Source organism: Crinia signifera, chromosome 12 (assembly GCF_055691185.1).
Source record: "Crinia signifera chromosome 12, ASM5569118v1, whole genome shotgun sequence".
Classification (NCBI taxonomy): Eukaryota; Metazoa; Chordata; class Amphibia; order Anura; family Myobatrachidae; genus Crinia; species Crinia signifera.
The window spans coordinates 42,696,615-42,716,807 of record NC_139228.1 but is presented as its reverse complement, the minus strand read 5'-3'; the positions used below and the strand labels follow the sequence as shown (position 1 = coordinate 42,716,807).

The following is a 20,193-nucleotide window of genomic DNA, read 5'->3' as shown; positions in this document are numbered from 1 at the left end:
TTACCAGCCTATCACATAGCTGCTTTTCAGCATTGGGAGCAATGACCTCCTGCCCTGGACACACATATAACAGGAAGCCACAGGTGTTGCTAATCAGCCAAACCTTGATCACATCAGTGTAGGAAACCTGGACTGGATCTAATTTCCTGTTGCTGCTCTAAAACCTGGACTGGATCTTCCACATTACCCTCATGTGGAAATATGCTGTCCCTGCCACAAAAGGTAATCAATTACTGAAATATAGATACATTTTGGTCTTGCCCAGAGACGGGGTAACCCAAAACAGATCATTCCAGCAGACCAGTGGGAAGAGTGGAAGGCATATTTTAACATTCTCTACTTTGACACATGCTGAAGAATTGAAATAACACAGTTGTAAAGATGCATACACACGATGCGATACAAACTACCGATATGGACTATATAGGTAGTACATCGGTATGTGTGTACTGAAGTGACCGATAAAAGCCTGCGATGCTGATATACCCCCTGAAATAGCAACCCTGTATTTGAATGAGTTATTTCTAGTATAGTCACAATTGGCAATACCCAAAATCGCACCTTGTGTATACACCTTAAGCTGATGATATCTGTTTAAGAAAACAAAGACAGAATAAGCAGCAACACATGTCATTAATATTTGTATACAGAGTAGTAGAGACATATTGATTCTTTTAATGGGGTGAAGTCTTAGTGCCCCCATACACTAGTGCGATTTGGCCCTTTTCACCCGATTCTGACGGATTGTGCCAAAAACTTGGGTGAAAAGTGGCCCAATCAGATGTGTTTGGTATCCGATGCGCAGCACCATGTGCATCGGATCTGATCCAGAGATTGACCCTGTGGCACATAACATAAATTGCGGACGCAGCCGTCATTGCACATCTCGCCTGCTTTTTTAGCAGCTGCACGGGAGTCCTTCTGTGCCTTTTTTTAAACGATAAATCGCACATAAAAATGGCTCAAGTGCCAAATCAGATGGAAGGACTTCCAGGGAGCTATCAGGGGAGCTCAATGGTATTGGGTTAGACAAGTCCTACTTATGTATGGGGGCCATTAGTGTTGATTTTAGACAGCTACGCAGAGCCAGATAATGTATTGTGCAACCTAGTCTTCTGCTTAGGACCCAATGGAGGGTGGAGGGGCCCAAACTACTGTATCCCTAAGTAAGAAAACCAGTATTTTACTTAATTCGGTTACCATCTTCTAAATTAGGATGAGTAATGTAGTTCCCATAACACTACTAACAATGACAGTTGGGAGCTTACAAGATGCTACATGTTTCAGTGGGGTGTGGTGTGACTGCTGTCATCATGTTAATATGAGAACGTGGACAGGGTCGAACTCTTCACATGCAGCATGCTCACATACGTACTTACATACATATTTTTAATATTTATTTATTTTTATTCTGCAGAGAATTGAAGATCTGCAAAACTGTCTAAAGTTGCAAAAACTTTTCCTTTACAATAACCGAATAACTACTATAGAGGCTTTGGAAAATCTAACTAAGCTGGAAGTATTATGGCTGAATGATAATGAAATCGAGACAATACAGGTCAGTACACCATAACATCTGTTTACTCCTGAGGTATGCTGGGTATTCCCAGCAGCACACTGAGGCAAATAGACAAATACAGTATATGCACCATGCATTTGTCACAGTAACATATTCCCAACACATTGCTATTTTCTTCACACTAAAATGATTCATTATAAGGCTTTCTATTAGTTACTAGATTTTCATTTACAATATAAAAGCTGTTTTGTTCTCCCCCCACCAGGGATTGGACACACTGCAGAATTTGAAAGAGCTTAACCTGGCTGCAAACTTGATACACAAAATAGGTCCGTAAGTATAATCTGTGCGGGAAACATAGGGATGACCGGCAGTGGGGATGCCGGCTGTCAGATCACCGACGGGTCACTGGTCAGGAAATTATATCTACCCTCCGCCTTCCCTAACCTAACCCTCTCTGAGTATGAGTCATATCATAGGGTTGACAGCACAACATGCATTGTGTCGACCACTGAAGGTCGACATGGGGTTAGGTCTACACATGCATTAGGTCGACATTGGACAAGGTCTACAGTCAAAAGGTGGACATGGGGTTTTTCACTTTATTTGTCCAGAATGGCGAAATGGCCACTGGATCGTAGCATCGCATCCCCTCGCATGGCTCACTACGCTCGGCACAACGCCCTAGTGGACGGTAGGGCATGAAATACTACCTGTCGGCACAAGTCCGCTAAAAAAAAAAAGTGGAAAAAGTGTCGACCTTTTGACTGTCAGCCTTCCCATTGTCGACTTTCCATTCATGATGACCTTAGGCATGTCGACCTATTTCATGTGTCGACCTAAGCCATTTCGACCTTCAGTTGTCGACTCAATGCATGTTGGCCTAAATAGGGTCGACCCTAATGAACGCATCCCCTCACCCGCTGGGATGCTAACCACATCCCATCTGTGCAGAGGATGTGTTTTCAATTCTTCCCTATTGCCTGTAAATATGTAGTCACCCGTAATCTATGTATCCCGCCTCTGCTTGGAGGTCATCTAGCATCTATCTGGATTAATAAATGCTGCTGGGCAGATTGACTGTTTAAAAAAAAATCAGTGTCTGTAGGGTGATGTAGCAAAGTAAATATAATCATCTACCCTGACAACCAGTTACCTTTTTAATGTAAATTTTCACACATCTTACATCATATGCCCAGTACAGGGGCGGATCCAGGAGAAAATGACAGGGCACCATGATAGGAGAGGGGATGGTTGGCGGAGGGAGTGGTGTTAGTGGTGCCAGTGTACATGCTAAGAGAGCGGAGAGAGAGGGTGGAAATGGGATTAAAAAATAGTCTCTGTCCTTTATAGTACACAGGCCCACCTTGGCGACAAAAGTGAAGGATGTAGTTGTGTGCATGGCGAAGGCGAGCTCGGGAAAAGGGGGTGTGACCACTCTAAAGGGAGCATGTTCTTGAGTGTAGTGTACCACACCATATACAACTTCTACACATTATGCAACAAAATACTAGACCCCATTACACTTGCGCCTTACACATGATGCCAAATGGAATGAGCCAAAATTCACATAATGCCACATGGATTGAGCCAAATGTACATAATGCTACACAGATAGAGCCAACATTCACAATATGCTTCATAAACATGGACATATTGCGCCAAAGACGCGCATTAAAAATTTACATCATAAGGCCCATTGTTGAGCCACACATCATAATGTCCATTACGTATTCTGCCAAACACCATAATGCCAATTAAAAATTATGCTACATAAGTGCTGCTTACCTACATGCTCATTGCCAAGGGTTCCATGCTCATTGCCAGGGGTTCCATGCTCATTGCCATGTGGGATTACATGCTCACTGCCAAGGGGGAATACATGCTTGCGTAACTGGGGGACAGCGGCCGGGCAGAAGTGACAGTCATTGACAGCCAGGCAGAGAGCAGGGGGCTGCCCGGCTGTATTCAGATCACTGCAGGTCCCGGCTATTTGAAATAATACCCCTTTCACACCAGAAAATGCATTCCCATTTACATGAGACCAGTATGATATTGAAGAACTCAAATTTGCACATTTTCATGACTAAAAATCGCACCATATTTCATTTTTCACCCGCAAATTCCTTACTAAACCTTACTAAAAATCGCATCCCATTGAATGTCACCCACACTAAAAAGACCTATTGCATCTCATCTCAACCTTTTGAGGTCGACCTATTGACGGTGGACAGGGTCTCGGGGAGGTCCACATGGGAAAGATTGACAGGGAAAGGTCAACAATTTAAAAATTGTGAATATCGACAATTGTCATGGGCCCCCAATTAGTGTAATACGTACACTCGCCATGCTTATGCCGACATGGATGGTCAAGTAAGAACAAGCCAGTTTTAAAAAAAATAAAAAATCCTTAAAAACTTGTGTCAACCTTTTGACCCAGTTGACCTATTGCATGTCCACGTTTTGTCATGTTGACCTTTTGACCCTGTTGACCGTCAATAGGTCAATGCAAAGAGGTGGACATGCAATAGGTCTATTTAGACCTTTTGGGGTAGACCTATTGACTGTCTATCTAGAACACAGATCTGTCACCCTGAACCATACCATTGCAAGTTCTGCCTAGTAATGATGGTGGTTTACTAAGTAATAGACCCTACTGGGGTTCATGATAAATGTGTTACTTGTATTATTTTTGTTTTGCTTTACAGGAAATTGTTTAGATCCAAACATTTGTCTTGAGCGGTTAAACCTGTCTGGCAATAAAATATCTTCTTTTAAGGTATTTATAGATAATTTTGTCTTCATATCATTAGTTAATCGTTTTGCAATTTCCATCACAATAAAATATATTTAATCCTGTCTGAAAGTACGATCTAATATGATTTTGCTAGTGTATCTCTGCTAAGGCTGAATCTTATGGGGCAATGTTGGGGGCAAACGCAGGATTTTCAGAAGGGGGTTTCCAGAGGGGCGGAGCAAATCACGGAGATGGACACTTAGTAGACCCAGTATATGCCGGGTCAGTTAAAGTATTATAGATAGACCAAATGTATATAAATAATATTAATATATCTAAAAAAAAAAAATATATATATATATATATATATACAGTATATGTATACATACATACATACATACATATATATATATATATATATATATATATATATATATATATAATATATATATATATATACACACATATATATATATATATATATATGTACATACAATGTATTGGGGCCGATCCTCCAGCGGTAGGGGTGGGGGAAGCTTTGATGTCCCGCGGGTGGTAGGGGGTATTATATCAACCGCTCAGCATGTAGGGCCTGGATCAGTAATTTCCACTAATTACCCCTTTACTGCACAGATGGTGGGAGATGAGGTGGAGAAGGGGCATTGGGCTGAATGAAGGGGCCCTGATACATAACTTCCAGGGTGGTAGAGGATGTTTAATATGCAGAGGAGGGTTGTATAGTGGAGTGGGCTTATTATTCATAATTTTCTGGTGGGAGGACAGCTTGCTTGACTGCAGATATCTCCAGTTCCCGGAAATAGATTTCTTCGATTTTAATGGAATTAAAAACGAGAGAATCCCACCTACCAAATGGTATTGGGGACTAGGGGATCAGAGTTCAGGAGGCAGAGCAATCTGCCAACGAGAAAATAAAACTACATACCAGGTGTGTGGAGCTGGAGCAGTAACCAGGTGCTGGAAGGCTGATCTCTGGTTCTGGGAAAAGTAGAGACAAGCTACTAGTGTCCATCAAAGGGGGAGAGCTTTTGGAATATACCCTCAGAAAAACTCTAAGTCAATCAGAACCTAAAATATCAGACTGGGAAGAGCAATTAACAGGCTTGGATGGGGACCACTGCTTTGAAGTCAGATATCTCTGGTTCCCAAGGGCTGATTGTTAAAATTCTTGTACCCATGGAAAGAGGGGGCCCTCAGCTTTCAGCCTAGCCTATTAGACTCCTGGGGGGGGGGGTGTTTCTGGGTACTCAGAACCCCCCCCCCCCCCCCGCGCGTGTGCGCCACTGAATGTGAAGGCTATTTCTAAGCGATCTGACTAGATTGCTGCGCTAGTAGTTAATATGCAGCACCTCCAATAAATCCCTTCTGTTAGTGAAGGACAACACAGTAAAACACAACAAAAACATTGTTTGAGTGTGCAAGACATATATATACATCACTGCCCACTTTCTGCCCCGCCCACATTTAAAATATTTGATAACATTTGAAATAAAAATCTGTAAATCACAAGGGTTTCTTGTGATTTACAGATTCTTCAAAACCGGTTTCTGGGTATTCAGAAATGCGCCCAGCGTGCGTTAGAGTAGATGGTAGGCGTAACTGGAATTTTAAGGACTGTGAGGGCAAAGAACTGCATATTCAATCAAAGACAAACAGGACACCATCTGCTATGGATTAAATCTATTCAATTCCATTTCTATTATCGAAGGTGAACGTGTATGTTTTCTGCTAGAGTTAATATTAAGTTATGTTGCATTTTCCAGTACTTGATTCAGCCATACGGTATATTTCAATTCTTTCAGGAGCTCACAAATCTATCAAGACTGGTCAATCTAAAGGATTTAGGCCTTAAAGATCCACAATATACTCCCAACCCTGTCTGCCTTTTATGGAATTATGCTACCCATGTGCTATATCATATACCACAGCTTCAGAGATTGGACACACGTGATGTATACCAGAAACAAATAAAAGATTTAGCAGAAGTAAGTGACAGTACATGTCATATTTTTTACTTTCACACCAAACTAGCCTATGGAGTATATTCAATTTACAGTTGAAACTGCCATCTTGTCGGAAAGACGTTTCCGACTGATTTCGGTCGGAAGGGTACCCACCTCATCCATAATTATTCATTCGGAAACCAGGTGGATTGGCGGAATAGCCACGGGTTCACCTGATTTTAAAGGAAACGTCCCTGTTTCCGGCAATCTCAATCCAGCTTGAAAATATTTAGGATTGAGGCTGGGAGAACGGCGCCAGGTGAGCAGCAGTAGCTCACCTGGTGCCGTCATCCCGCATTCCTCCTGCACCCTCCCACCACACTCACCCGTTCCGCCACCTGGCTGGGTGAAAGCAGCTCACCAGGCGCCGTCCCAGTTCCTGACGCCTCACGCCATTGCTCACCCTGTCCCAACACAGGCCAGGTGAGCAGCAACCAGCTGCCAAATCCAACATTTGGATTATGGGGGTTATTCTGGTTTGTTTGGTCCCCCGTGCATTTGTATATGTTTCTACCGATGTGCATTCTACCGATGTTTTGCGCAGATGCAGGGTGCGAGCGGGCACGGCCAACTACACCTAGCAGTGCGGGTGGGGGAGGGGTGTTGCCGTTGTTTGGCACAGCCCATGAGAATGCCCAGCATTCCCAGGGAAATCCGACGATGACGTGGGTGCAGGGGGCAGGCAGCTGACATCAGCGGATGCCAGCTGGCCACCTGCTTCCCGCACAGGGCGCTTGCAGATCAGAGATACCATAGAGCTGTCTCTGATCTGCATGCACTGGAGAAATCATTCGATAATCAGCAATGATTCGATGATTCATCCCCCGCACTGTTGTTGGGGGTTTCACAAGCCACTTTCTCAAAACATTTTTCTCAGGTGTTAAATGCTTTAAAGAAGCTGTGGTGCACATATATCACATTCCCACGTTGTGAGTCCGAGTGGCAGGAAGAAGGTGGCATTCTATCGGCTCTCATCTATCAGATATGCAAATCATCCATTCACAGCCGTGTGAGGGGATCGTGGGTGCGAGGGGGGGGGTGACCGACACTGCGGGTGGTGTTTAGTCTACACTCAACGCTGCGAATTTCGCAGCATTGCGTGTGGACCAGAATGAGGTCCCATGTATTATGTGTTATGTTGTCCCTTCTGCAACTTTTGTAAATTACGCTAATCAATATTTAGAAATGCTGGAATTGAGTAAAAGACAGAGATAGAAATATTGTGACTCTTAAAGTTGGGCGTACCATAAAAAGCTTTCATAAAATTGTAAAAAAAAAAAAAAAAAGTTACATTTTGAATGAAAACCTTAATTGAAACCACATTTTCTGTTATGTATCAGTTCATGTTAATAGATGTATTTAGTTAGGGTTGAGTATCCCGTATCCAAAATGCTCGGGACCAGAAGAATTTTGGATAACAGATTATTCCGTATTTTGGAATATTTTAATATTTCAAATATGTATTTTGAAGTATCTTGCATTTATGCTGTATAAACACATAAAATACACACAAATATATTTTATTACCACATAAAATACCCACAAATATATTTTATTTGTTCAAAAAACAAGGTTTCAAAACAGGAAACAAAATTTGTGTACTATCTCAGATATTGAATTTGAATGCCAAGCAATCATTTTCTTGTACATATATAGTGCCAGTTACATGTCATGTCAACAGTAGTGATGTTACAAATGTCCCCAGTGAGTTTTTAGCAAAAAAAAAAAAAAAATGTCACTTTCTGGAATGTATGGTTTTCGGAATAATTCGGATAACGGATACTCGGATACGGGATACTCTACCTGTATTGTCTTTAATAATAATAGTAAATAAAATAAATTAATATATTTTTTTTCCCCCCCGAGACTACAGCTATGAAAAAAATTATGTTCTATAACATGCATGTTAAGAAAGTACAAAGATCCCTTGGGGAGGAACTACAAAAACTAAAAACACTGAAGATGAAGTTGGTACAGACACTGATGGGCAACACTAAACTACTGACTTTCCAAGTAAAAAGTGTGAGTATTAATTTTTTTTTATAAAAGTGAATAAGAAAACAATTATTGATATATTCCTAACTTTATAATCTTTTTGAAAGGTGACATTTTTTATATGATTGTTAATTCGAAAAATAAAGCAATTGGTTAAAAGTCTTAGTAGAAAAAGAGGACTTTTTGGGGGTGATGCATTTCAAGGCAATAGTTGAAGATATCATGCAGGAACGGTCCGAAGTTGGGTACCTTGTGGCCACAAAAATTGCACAATTTTATCTTGAACCCCATGGAGGTCTTAAGCTGGGTACACACGTTCAAGAATTTGGCCAATATATTGTGAGCCAACCGGCAGGTGTGTGCCCACAATATGTCCGTGGTTGACGTCCTTCATAGAGCTGTCGCATCGGCCCTTCAGAAACCGCCAGCCGCTGTATGGGCTGGTACAGTATCTGCAGAAACTGCCAGCCAGTGATGTCTCAATTGGGTAGACATCAGTTGTGACGTCAGGTGGACAATTGGGAAGTGTGTATACGCTTGATAATTGTTAAATAGATCGGCCGTCAGCCAGGTGTGTACCAAGCATTGATCATTTTAAATTGTGATATAACTATATAAGTTGAGTCTCAAAATGAGTACACAAATTTTGTTTAATGCTAAAAATTATTATTTTTTTTTATAAAATTACGTGTATAAGGTATATATAAAGCATACCTAAATTCCATTATTGGTAGCATTAAGGCCCTTATTCAGATCTGATTGCAGTACAAATTTGTTCTCAAAATGGGCAAAACCATGGGCAGATGTAACATGTGCAGAGAGAGTTAGATTTGGGTGAGTTATTTTGTTTCTGTGCAGGGTAAATACTGGCTGCATTATTTTTACACTGCAATTTAGATTTCAGCCCCACCTGCAGTGCACATGGATTTGCCCATTTTGAGAACAAACTTGTACAGTGATCAGATCTATAAAGGAATTTATTTATGCTTTATATAAGGGCCTAAATGGGATTATCACCCTGGAGACCTTAAATAACGCCATTGAGTGTTACCAATACCTAACTACCTAACTGCTAGGTGGTATGGCAGCAATTTAGGGGCCCAAAAATGTAATTACTGTATATACTTGCCTCCAACCTCAGGGGCAAACGCAGGATTTTCAGAAGGGGGTTTCCAGAGGGGTGGAGAAAAGCACGGAGATGGACACTTAGGTGACCCAGTATATGCCGGGTCTGTTAAAGTATTATAGATAGACCAAATGTATATAAATAACAATAATAATAATACAAATAATATATATATATACACACACACACACACACACACACACACATATATACAGGGGCATCAACAGCAGTGCAGACCCCTGGGCATAGCAATGTATTGGGGCCCCTACCGATCCTCCAGCAGTAGGGGTGGGGGAAGCTTTGATGTCCCGCGGGTGGTAGGGGATATTATATCAACCGCTCAGCATATAGGGCCTGGATCAGTAATTTCCACTAATTACCCCTTTACTGCACAGATGGTGGGAGATAGGGTGGAAGAAGGGGGCATTGGGCTGAATAATGGGGCCCTGATACATAACTTCCAGGGTGTTAGAGGATGTTTAATACGCAGAGGAGGGGTGGAGTGGAGTGGGCTTATTATTCATAATTTTCTGGTGGGAGGACAGCTTGCTTGACTGCAGATATCTCCAGTTCCCGGAAATAGATTTTTTTAGATGTTAAAGGAATTAAAAAACTAGAGAATCCCACCTCAGACAGAACTTGAAATATCTGACTGGGAAAGCAATTAACAGGCTTGGATGGGGACCACTGCTTTGAAGTCAGATATCTCCGGTTCCCATGGGCCGATTTTTAAAATTCTTGTACCCTTGGAAAGAGGGGACCCTCAGCTTTCAGCCTAGGTTCCATAGACTCCTGGGGGGGTTTCTGGGTACTCAGAAACCCCCCCTGTGTGCGCTACTGAACCTAAAAATGTTGTTGCACCCCTGATTCTGTGTCAAACTTAATTTCATGCACAAAATTATTCAAAGTATTGTGTGATATTACCTTCAGGCTGTGTATATAAGGTGTATATGAAACATAAATTATTTCTATGTTTAGCATGGATTCCATCCCCCAAATGTCTCATTATGGAATGCAAATATTGCAAAATATGGAAAAACCTGATATCCAAAATATTTATAGTCTTAGATATTATTTAACATTTCTAAAGTTGTATTTGAAATAAGACTGCTGTCACTGCAGGACCAGGCAGCCAATCATGGAGTGCTACAGCTGCAGCACTCCCTTGATTGGCTAAGCTCCCCTGACCTGTAAGTCAAGCAGAGCTCTCTTTCTATGTAGAATGGGAAGGGAATCCCTGCTCTTAATAGGCATGGGAACTTTTGTGGTTTCCAAAACCACAAAGGTTAATTAGGTCAAGTTTGTGGTCCCCTAGCTACCTTCTATGTACATTCAAAACCCTGCAGATTAAGTTAAAACCTGCAGGTTATAGAAAACCGGCGAAACTTGCATCCGAACAACCAGTCATGCGTTTCACTTCTACCAGAAGTTGGGCGCTATGCGTGCCACAGCTCCAGAACTAGAGCTGAACTAGCAGAACTAGCTCACAATTGCTCACTCCTCTAAACCTCAGAATTTTTGTTCTAATGTAACCGAAATTGTAAATCACAACGGAATATGCTGCGCTATATAAGAAACTGTAAATAAATAAATAACCGAAAGGCAATATCAAATATATTCAAATATATAAATAATGTACAAGTTGCCTCGCATCCCAGTAACTATAGCAACACCCAGTTACTGTGGCAAATACTTATATAGTGCAGTCTATGTTGTTTCTTAGTTATTGCCTATTAAGCAGCAGTATAGACTGTGCTATACAAGTACTTGCCACAGTAGCTCGGTATTGCTATAGGGCACCAGAATCTTGTTTGGCAGGGTGGAGCAAAATTTGTAGTTACGCCACTGACAGTGTCACCTATTGAACAGCAGCAACACATGTCACACACACCCCTAGTTATGGTCTTGCATGAATGTAAGGTATGTTCTATGAATAATAAACAACTGCATCTACTAAAAGCAAACAAACGTAGTATATTCCTGAAGACTAATTAGTGCCCCTCCCCATTGCTGACCACTGTTAGTTTGACCCCTGAACCTTGCCTGTTGATGGGCACAGCAAGTTACAGAACAACCCCAGTTTCAGTACACTTCTTGGAAACAAAAGTAAAGAAATGTTAATTGTCACAATTTTTTTAGTGATCAGAATTAAATATGTGTGTATCTACAGTATTGTATTGTTATTTGTAGTTGGAACGGGACCTTTCAGATCTACAATCGTCAGCAAATTGCCGAAAAGACATTTCCAGACCTCACGAAAGCACTGATGAACATCAGCTGGTTCTGGGAGAATCTGATTCATGGGTAAAGGAAGAGAATAACAAAAATGACTTAGCCGAACAGATGAGCCAAAAGTTAGATACCTTGAAACAAAGAATCCACTTCTGGACCCTGAGGATGGACGAGTAAGTATTGTTCATTGCTGGTCACCCACAACCTGATTCTTGAACCACAAATTTGTTTTAATATTGAAATGGTGCCGACATCTATACTCTGTAAGGGTTGTTTACAGACATAGGGGCTGATCACAGCTTACGAGTGTCAGGAGAGCCTGCCCCGGTAAATAAACCCCCCCCCCCCCCCCCTCCCCTTTCATGGGGATGTCCATGAAAAGCTGGGCGTTGCCATGGGCGACACCCAACTCTACCGCCACACGCCCCCAGACTAAAAATCTGAACCATCCGTTTCCATCTGCACCAGCCTAGGGCTTCTGGTAATTTGCTCAAGTATTAGGCTGGAAGTGGTCATCACACCACCCAAAAAATCCAACCAAGCTAATTGGTTTGTTGGTCTAAAAATCTGGTATTATATGGGAGCAAATGACAATCTGCAACAAACCCAGGAAAATGGACAAAAAAAATCCGTCAAATAGTTTAAATCAAACAGATTGATCAACAGCACTGACACCTTGAGCGACAGTTTGTCTGTTTCCAGATATTGAGGCAGATGTATTAAGCTTTAACAAGAGATAAATCCAAGGGTGGTAAGGAGAGATAAACGTCCAGCCAATCAGCTCCTTACTGACTTTTTCAAACACAGGCTGTAACATGGCAGTTAGCAGGTGATTGGCTGGACGTTTATCACTCCTTATCACCCTTGGATTTATCTCTTGTTAAAGCTTAATACATCTGCTCCACTGAGAGCAAATTACTGAATTACAAATTAAATTTGCTCCCATCCAGTACCAGATTTTTATTCCAACCAACCAACTAGTTGGATGGTTAAAGGAAAGTTGGTCTGATGTATGACCAGGCAGGTTTTAGTGATATCCAAGCATTATCTCAGGTGGTTTAACCCATTGAGTGGCAATGTTGCTGTGAGAGTTATGCCAAATATCCGCTAAAAATGCCAGGGCCGTAATCGAGGATTATGAATCATTTCAGTTATTGCTGGCAAATGATTCAATTAATTTAAGTTAAATCTTGCGCCCAACCAAAAACTAGCTGTGAGCGATGCTGCCATTTTTTAGCGGACATTTTGCACATCTCTCACAGCAACATTGGAACTCAAATTGAATCTAATCAACTGAGGTACTGATTAAGTTACCTCTGCTCAGGCATGGATATCGCTAAATGACCATATAGATATAACTGATCTTGTGGAAGTTGAGCAAACAATAATTTGTACATGTCTGTCTTTCACCCTGTCAATGTATTAGGATAGACGCTTTTCATGAGAGACAAGTTGCAAAGACGAAAGAATACTTTGATCTCCAGGTCCAGTTCTTGCAGACAGAGCTTGAAACCGTAGGGAATGTTCGATTTGAAGAAGGCAATCCATCCGATTCATGGTAAGCTAGTACATGACAGCTCTAAAATACTGTAGATTCATGTATGTAACGTAAGTATGTAGTAGGCTTTAGCAGCCTGCTGTATGCAGTACAGATAACAGTGTCATGTCATAGTTACAGTGAACATGTTTAGTTGAGCCACCATATTAAGAAATACTTTATGGCCCTTATTCAGATCTGATCTCAGTACAAATTTGTTCTCAAAAGGGGCAAAACCATGTGCACTGCAGGTGGGGCAGATGTAACATGTATAGAGAGAGTTAGATTTGGATGAGTTATATTGTTTCTGTGCAGGGTAAAATACGGGCTGCATTATATTTACACTGCAATTTAGATTTCAGTTTCAACACACCCCACCCAAATGTAACTCTCTCTGCACATGTTACATCTGCCCCACCTGCAGTGCACATGGTTTTGCCCATTTTGAGGCCAAATTTGTACTGTGATCAGATCTGAATAAGGACCAAAGTCCCTTGTTCACAATCCATGTTGGATTATTTTGGTTTTTCATATATAGAGTGCCTGTCAATGATTTATTACCTAGTTTAGTTAAAAGGCTATAACATGTTAATGTGCCCTGGACTGACCCCTGCATACATGTGTCAGGATCAGGGTCATCTTAAAGTGCAGGCTACTGGACAGCTGCCCAGGGCCCCACAATTCTAGGGGTCTCTGAGTAGGGGCAGGTGGTGGTCACACAATCATAGCGGCAAGACCTCATTCTTCACCTGCCTCCCAGCCATGCTGGGGGGTGGATATCTGGAGTTAGTCACTAGTTAGTGTGCTGATAGCCATTCACTGTATGGAAGCATGTGCAGAGACGGCGCAGGACTTTAGGAGTGGCATCTTATAATTTTTGTAAATGGGTGTGTACAATTCCGCTGCTTTATTTTGCCCAGGACCTACTATGTTGTTAAGATGGCTCTGGTCAGGATGTCTGGGAAGAGCTGTCCAGGACCAGGTAGCTGAACACCAGTCGCATCCTATAGTGTGCTGGTCTAAGCCAAATCAGGCTCTATATGGTACAAACTCGGTACAAAGTTGTTCATTGATATGTTTAATGTCTGCACCCTATAAATGCTTTTACAGTTTATTCCCAACACAGCGCATAGGGAGGTTTTCAACATTAACTCCGACTTTCGGAACGTTTCCGACAGTCGGAATTTCGGCCAATCCAACAGTCGGAATTCAATCTTCCTACTGTTGGAAACGTTCCGACAGTCGGAATACACGTCAATTGTCAAATCAACGTGCATTTTGTTGCTGGGGGTTACATTTGCACATTTTTTTTTAAACAAAGGGCAGTACTCAATGTGGCCGGCAAAGGGGTTAAATGGTGGGGATCGCTGAAAACTAGCGACTCTTGCTGTTTAACCCCCGTGCTGGCCGCTCACCCAATTCTACATTCCGGGGGCACCCTCGCTGTCAGATGACAAAGAGGATTCCGCCAAACAGCGAGGCTTGCGGCTAATACAGAGAGCCCGCTGCATTTAGCCACGAACCTCATTGTTTTAGCGCCCGCACGCGCCGCTTCTCCATCGCTACAAAAACCTAACGAGGTGGAAACGGCATGTGCAGGGGGGCCAGTTGAATACTGACCCTTCTTGCTGCCACAGCTCGCAAATTGAATACACCCCAAAATTTTTATTTCCTGTTCTATTAGTAGAGAGAAAATACTATCTGGTGTTATACTTCTCTTTGATGCATACAGTGCATGATGTACAGTACTTATAAATATCTTTTTCTCAGGCCTATTTTATCTTTCTTATATATTCGGTTTGCAGCTCAATAATGTCTTGTCAGTTTCAGTAGTTAAAATTCTACATTATGATTTCTCTGTACACAGGTTTAAATCTTGTTATGACCTGATTTTATCACGCTTCTGTGCATCAAACTTTAAAACCTACGGGATCTCTGGAGTCAAAATAAATAAAATAATCAGAGTGCACAATCGTTTTCTTCGATTCACATTTGAGGACAAAGTGCAGGACTACCTGGACAATGAAGATTGTACGGTGACCTCAGAGTAAGTTTCAGACTCAGGAGGACATTTACAAAGCGGACTTGGGGCCTTATTCTGCTTTGGGAGAAAAGCAAAAAGAAGCTGCTTTGTGCCTGGACAAACTGTGTTGCAATGCAAAGGGTGATCATACATTCATATATTGGTTTTGTATGCAGGGTAAATACTGGATTATAAAATAGATCATGCCCTGCCCTCCCAAATCATAATCTATCTGCCTGGTATCTACCTGCAGTGCAGCATGGTTTTGCCAAGGTGCAAATGTTACATCAGCCCCCACCTGCAGTGTATATGGTTTTGTCCATTACAGAGTGATTGTGCCTTTCCGAGTGAATCAGAATATTCCCCATAATCTGATAATGAGCCAGTAACACCACTGTCTATAATAATCTTGGTCAAAAAACTCACATCTAATTTTTGCAATTCTCCCCAAAGGTCAGTTTGGAAGAAATGCCCTCACTCCACGCAACACCTGTATGTTGCCTGTGAAAACGTTGTGTCCTATACAAATACCATCACCTTATTTTGTAAATGTATTCACTTTTCTCCTGTAATTTACGGTATCATGCTCGTATCAGTTACTCTTTAACTTGGGCAATCATAATTCCCACCTGGCATGGATTTGTCAGATTCCTCATTATGGCTTTAGAACAAATTTATATTCCTTGATGAAATATCTCTCTTGGGCCCTTATTCTGATCTGTGCGAAAATTCCCGCATTCTTACGGAGCGGTCCGCACGCCACGGTGTTTTGCCGCATGCGGCCATCGTCCGTAGAAACGCCCACGTGTCCTCCGCATTCGGACGGACTCACTCTTTAAGAACAGGGCGTGTTTACGGACGACATACAAAGCATGCGTGTGCGGGAGAAACACTCCGATTCGGCACGGTATTACAGAGTATTACAGAGTATGCTCGGGAATACCGCATCCCATCGCATACTTTACCCAAAATGTGTGGTTTCATGAGTACATGTCGAATACACATGTGTATTGATAGTATTAATATTCAGTCATGTCCATTGTTAGCAGTTTTTAAGTGTGTGACAAGTACAGCATATGTGGGGGATTACTAAGGTTTCCTTGAAGCAGCAATGGTTTCAATTAAAGCACTGACAAGCGGCCTATTAGTGAGTAATGAGTAAAGGAGTAGATTCTATTGGGTTCAGGTGTTAATGGTTGTAGTCATTAGGCGTACGTTCGCCTACCGCATGAACGAGTGGTGTCCGCAAAGCAATAGTACACTTGTGGACACCGCACATTTCTGCCCTTTTTGATCGCGTGCATTCGGAGTGGTATCCGAATGTACGCCCCCCAACATAAGTGTACTCCCCCGTGTCCGCCCATGTTTCCGCCCCGTTTTGCCCACTTTGAAACTACGCCCATGTGTCATTCCGCATGACGCCCATAATACGCCCCTATTTCCCGACTGATAGCGGTGAACAGTTTTGGACGGGATTTGGCCGAACTGGTACCGAGTCAAGGCGTGGCACATGCGCGTAGCGTTCTCCACGCATGTGCAGACGCCGTAAAGACGCGATCCGAAAGTACGCGGTAAAGTCCGCGTCAATCAGAATAAGGGCCTTGGAGCTACCCCAGGCTTAAAGGACTTACACTGTATGTTTCCCTTTACCAATGAACAGTTTCATCAATACTTGCAAATCCTAAACTTCTAACGCTCTACCAATGAACCCTTATGTGTCCTTCACCCAAATACAAGGAGGGAAATTAATAGGATAAGAGATTCAGAAAGTGAGAGATTTGGTAAGAAATCTCCAGGTTTTTTAAAGCTGCAATCATTTATAGGGCAAAACAAGTTTGATTTTGCGTGTAAATGATTGCCGCTTTAAAAGACCTGGAGATTTCTTACCAAATCTCTCACTTTCCGAATCTCTCATCCTGTTACAAGGACTCCTGCCACGATTTATAAGATTCTGATAACCCCAGTCATCACAAAGAATTTGAAACCTTACACATTCACCCGCATGTGGTGGTGGTGCTGTCCAGTTGCCATTACTGCTGATTTATTTTTTCTTTTAACCGTCCAAATTCCAAGAGTTCCCTCTTGTAACGTTATTAGTCATATTTGCAGTGCCACAACCATGTAAATAAAGATCACCAGACCGCCTGTCATTTATGGCAATCATAAGCAGAGAATGGTAACATTAGATTCGCTAGAATGTTACACATCAAAGGCATCTAAGCCGTAGTATGCTGGCTAACTAATGGAGACATTCCTGTGGCAGTATACATATGGTTGGTTCTGGGATAATGTGTCAACAATATCTATGTCGACAGTCACTCAGTCGACCACTGTTGGTCGACAGTGAATAGGTGGACACCTAAGAATGGTTGACAATGACATAGGGTCAACACAAGCTTACGGTCGACATGTACATGGCAACACTCTGAATTTTGACGCAAGTTTTTAATGGATTTGGTGTCTATGATGACATATGTCAATGTGGACACCATATAAGTGTGCCGTGTCCCCTCTCATGGGCACGGTGCCTCGCAGCGCTTGGAACACTATTATATTCTCCCTCTGTCTCCACTTGGATAGTAAAGTATCAACCAATTTGTCCTAGTCACCGTTGACCAATAGTGTCGACCCAGGGATCTGAAACCATATGGTTGACCTGGATCGGGGATGCCTGCTTTCAGAATACCGAAAGCGGCATTGTGAAGGAGTATAATTACCTTCTCCCTGCCCCCCTAACCGTCCCTTCCAGCAACCTAATCCTATCCCTCCCCACTAGTGTGTAACCCTAGCCACCATCCCGTGCAGGCTAAACCTAACTCCCTTCTTCGCAGCCTAACCCTAAGTCCCCCCCCACTAATGCCTAAACCTAACCTCCACTTCCCTGTGAGCACACTAACCTGAATCGCATACTTACTTTTGAACTACAAGTTTGTCTTTTTGATCAGGTTTTAATAAGCATGTGATTGTTTTTTTGTTTCTTATTTTTAATAAATTGCAGGTCACTCTTAAGAGATGGAGACATTTCACAAACATATTACAATGCAGAACAAAATCTATTATAAAAATCAAGTATTTTCACCATTGGGACACAACATTTTGTTTCTTGTTCCCCCAGCATAAATGCTTAATCTGGTCATTTTGGTCGCCTGATGATCATTGTGTAGTTTATGGCCATCTTTAGTCTTATGCATTACAGTAATGTTATAGAGTAACATCACAAAAACCCCATTAACATCTTCTTACTGATTTAATTTTACTTTCTGTTTGTAGCAGCTACAAAAAGATGCTGGAATATCTTTTTTACACCTTTGACCCAAGATGTTCAGTTGAAAAGGACACTGTTCTACAAACTCTTGAATATGGATTTCAGGCCACTAGAATGGTAATTTTTTTTTTTTTATGGCATGCAAACGTCTGATATGTATAACAACTGTAGAAGAGTCCTTGGGGTGTGAGAGGAGGGGTGTGCTTATGCATTGTATTTTGTATGGTAAAGTATCATTTTTAATTAAAAAATCATCAGCAATATCTTTACAAAGAAATACAAAATCCAAAACAGTTAATCAATATTCTTATTGACCAATATTATACAATTTATAGTTGATAAAGAAATATACTTTGATATTGTATAGGTTTCAGGATATTGGTCAAAAGAAAAAATAACAAAAAGGAAGGAAGTGATCGTTTTATAAAGACCCCCATACATTAGGCCGAATTGTCGAAAAAAGGTTGCATAATATTGGTCTACCTGAGCAATAGATCCAATATCATTTGTGTAATTCACAACATTCTTCATCCCTAACGTGTCTTCTTGTGTTTTCCGCAGCAGGATGATCAAGACCAAGGCAATACTGTTCTACTTTCTAACAGTTTGGGATTTACTGAAACTTCTAGATTAGAGCAAGCAAAGCCCCATGATCCAGAGCTCTTTAAACACGGTAACCTAATTACAGCTGCACATAAGTAAAACTCATATGTGAAACACTGGGGTTTTCTTACTAAGATGGGATTTCTATTGCAAATGGGGTGTTGCCCATAGCAATCAATCAGATTTAGCACCTTCTAGAAGATAATAGATAGAATCGGATTGTTGCCTATAGCAACATCCCATCTTCAATAGAATTCCTATCTTAGTAAATAAACCCCATAATAACAGGCAATGAAGAGTATTATAGTCCAGTGGCGTAACTATAAATTTTGCTCCCCCCTGCCAAAAAGTTTGTGCCCCCCCAGGCTCCTCTCCAGTGTGTTTCACCATTGCGTGACGTGTTAACGTCACACGCATAACGGAGAAGCTGAAGCAGGAGAGAGGAAGAGAAACCGGCAGACACTGCTGCTTCCCTTGGCTCCGACGCATCCCAGGCCGCCCCAGCATGCCCATCCGCCTGCCCATCCTGTACACAGTAGCCAATATCCGGCTCTGTGTACAGTCAATTGAATCAGTGGAGGGATTTGTCATCTCTGCCATTGCCGCACCTGCGCTGCGGCTGACTCACCTCCGGTGCTCAGCCAGTGAGCAGCGGCAGGCAGCAGCATGTCAGTGCATCGAGCAGGTGCCGGCGCCTACACAGACCCTGCTGCTGCTTGCTCCCCCAAGCAGCTGCTGGGGCTGCCTTACAGTAGTTACGCCACTATTATAGTCTATGTAATCACTTTGGAAATAATTAGTTTTACATTAAGGTTTAGTTAAAAAGCTAACTAATATAAATAGAACAAGTTAAAAGCCCATCAAAATGATGTCCCTATCTGCTCCTACCTCTGTTCAAATCCAGGAAGTTTGAAACAGATAATTTTTTATTAATTATTAACAGTTTCGTATATAGCGCACACATATTCCGCAGCGCTTTACAGAGAATATGTGAACATTCACATCAGTCCCTGCCCTAGTGGTATATGTGCTAAATGATCTTCTGATGGCAAGACAGAGGTGACTGTTCAATCTTGATCATGTGCGGAATCTTGGCGTGGTGATGGATGGTGGCTTGACACTTAAACATCAGATA

General features: G+C 41.9%; 1 protein-coding gene across 3 annotated transcripts in view; it reads left to right on the top strand.

Annotated features, from left to right (window-relative positions):
* LRRC9 (leucine rich repeat containing 9) overlaps positions 1 to 20,193 on the top strand; it is an 80,105-nt gene that overhangs the window by 11,940 nt on the left and 47,972 nt on the right. For all 3 annotated transcript variants that reach the window (XM_083167270.1, XM_083167272.1, XM_083167271.1), the window contains exons 5-14: positions 1,418 to 1,558; positions 1,785 to 1,848; positions 4,228 to 4,298; positions 6,077 to 6,259; positions 8,144 to 8,299; positions 11,589 to 11,803; positions 13,057 to 13,188; positions 15,035 to 15,214; positions 18,461 to 18,572; positions 19,017 to 19,128. In XM_083167270.1, coding sequence (XP_083023396.1) covers positions 1,418 to 1,558; positions 1,785 to 1,848; positions 4,228 to 4,298; positions 6,077 to 6,259; positions 8,144 to 8,299; positions 11,589 to 11,803; positions 13,057 to 13,188; positions 15,035 to 15,214; positions 18,461 to 18,572; positions 19,017 to 19,128 — 1,366 coding nt within the window. The remainder of the gene's footprint in view (positions 1 to 1,417; positions 1,559 to 1,784; positions 1,849 to 4,227; positions 4,299 to 6,076; positions 6,260 to 8,143; positions 8,300 to 11,588; positions 11,804 to 13,056; positions 13,189 to 15,034; positions 15,215 to 18,460; positions 18,573 to 19,016; positions 19,129 to 20,193) is intronic.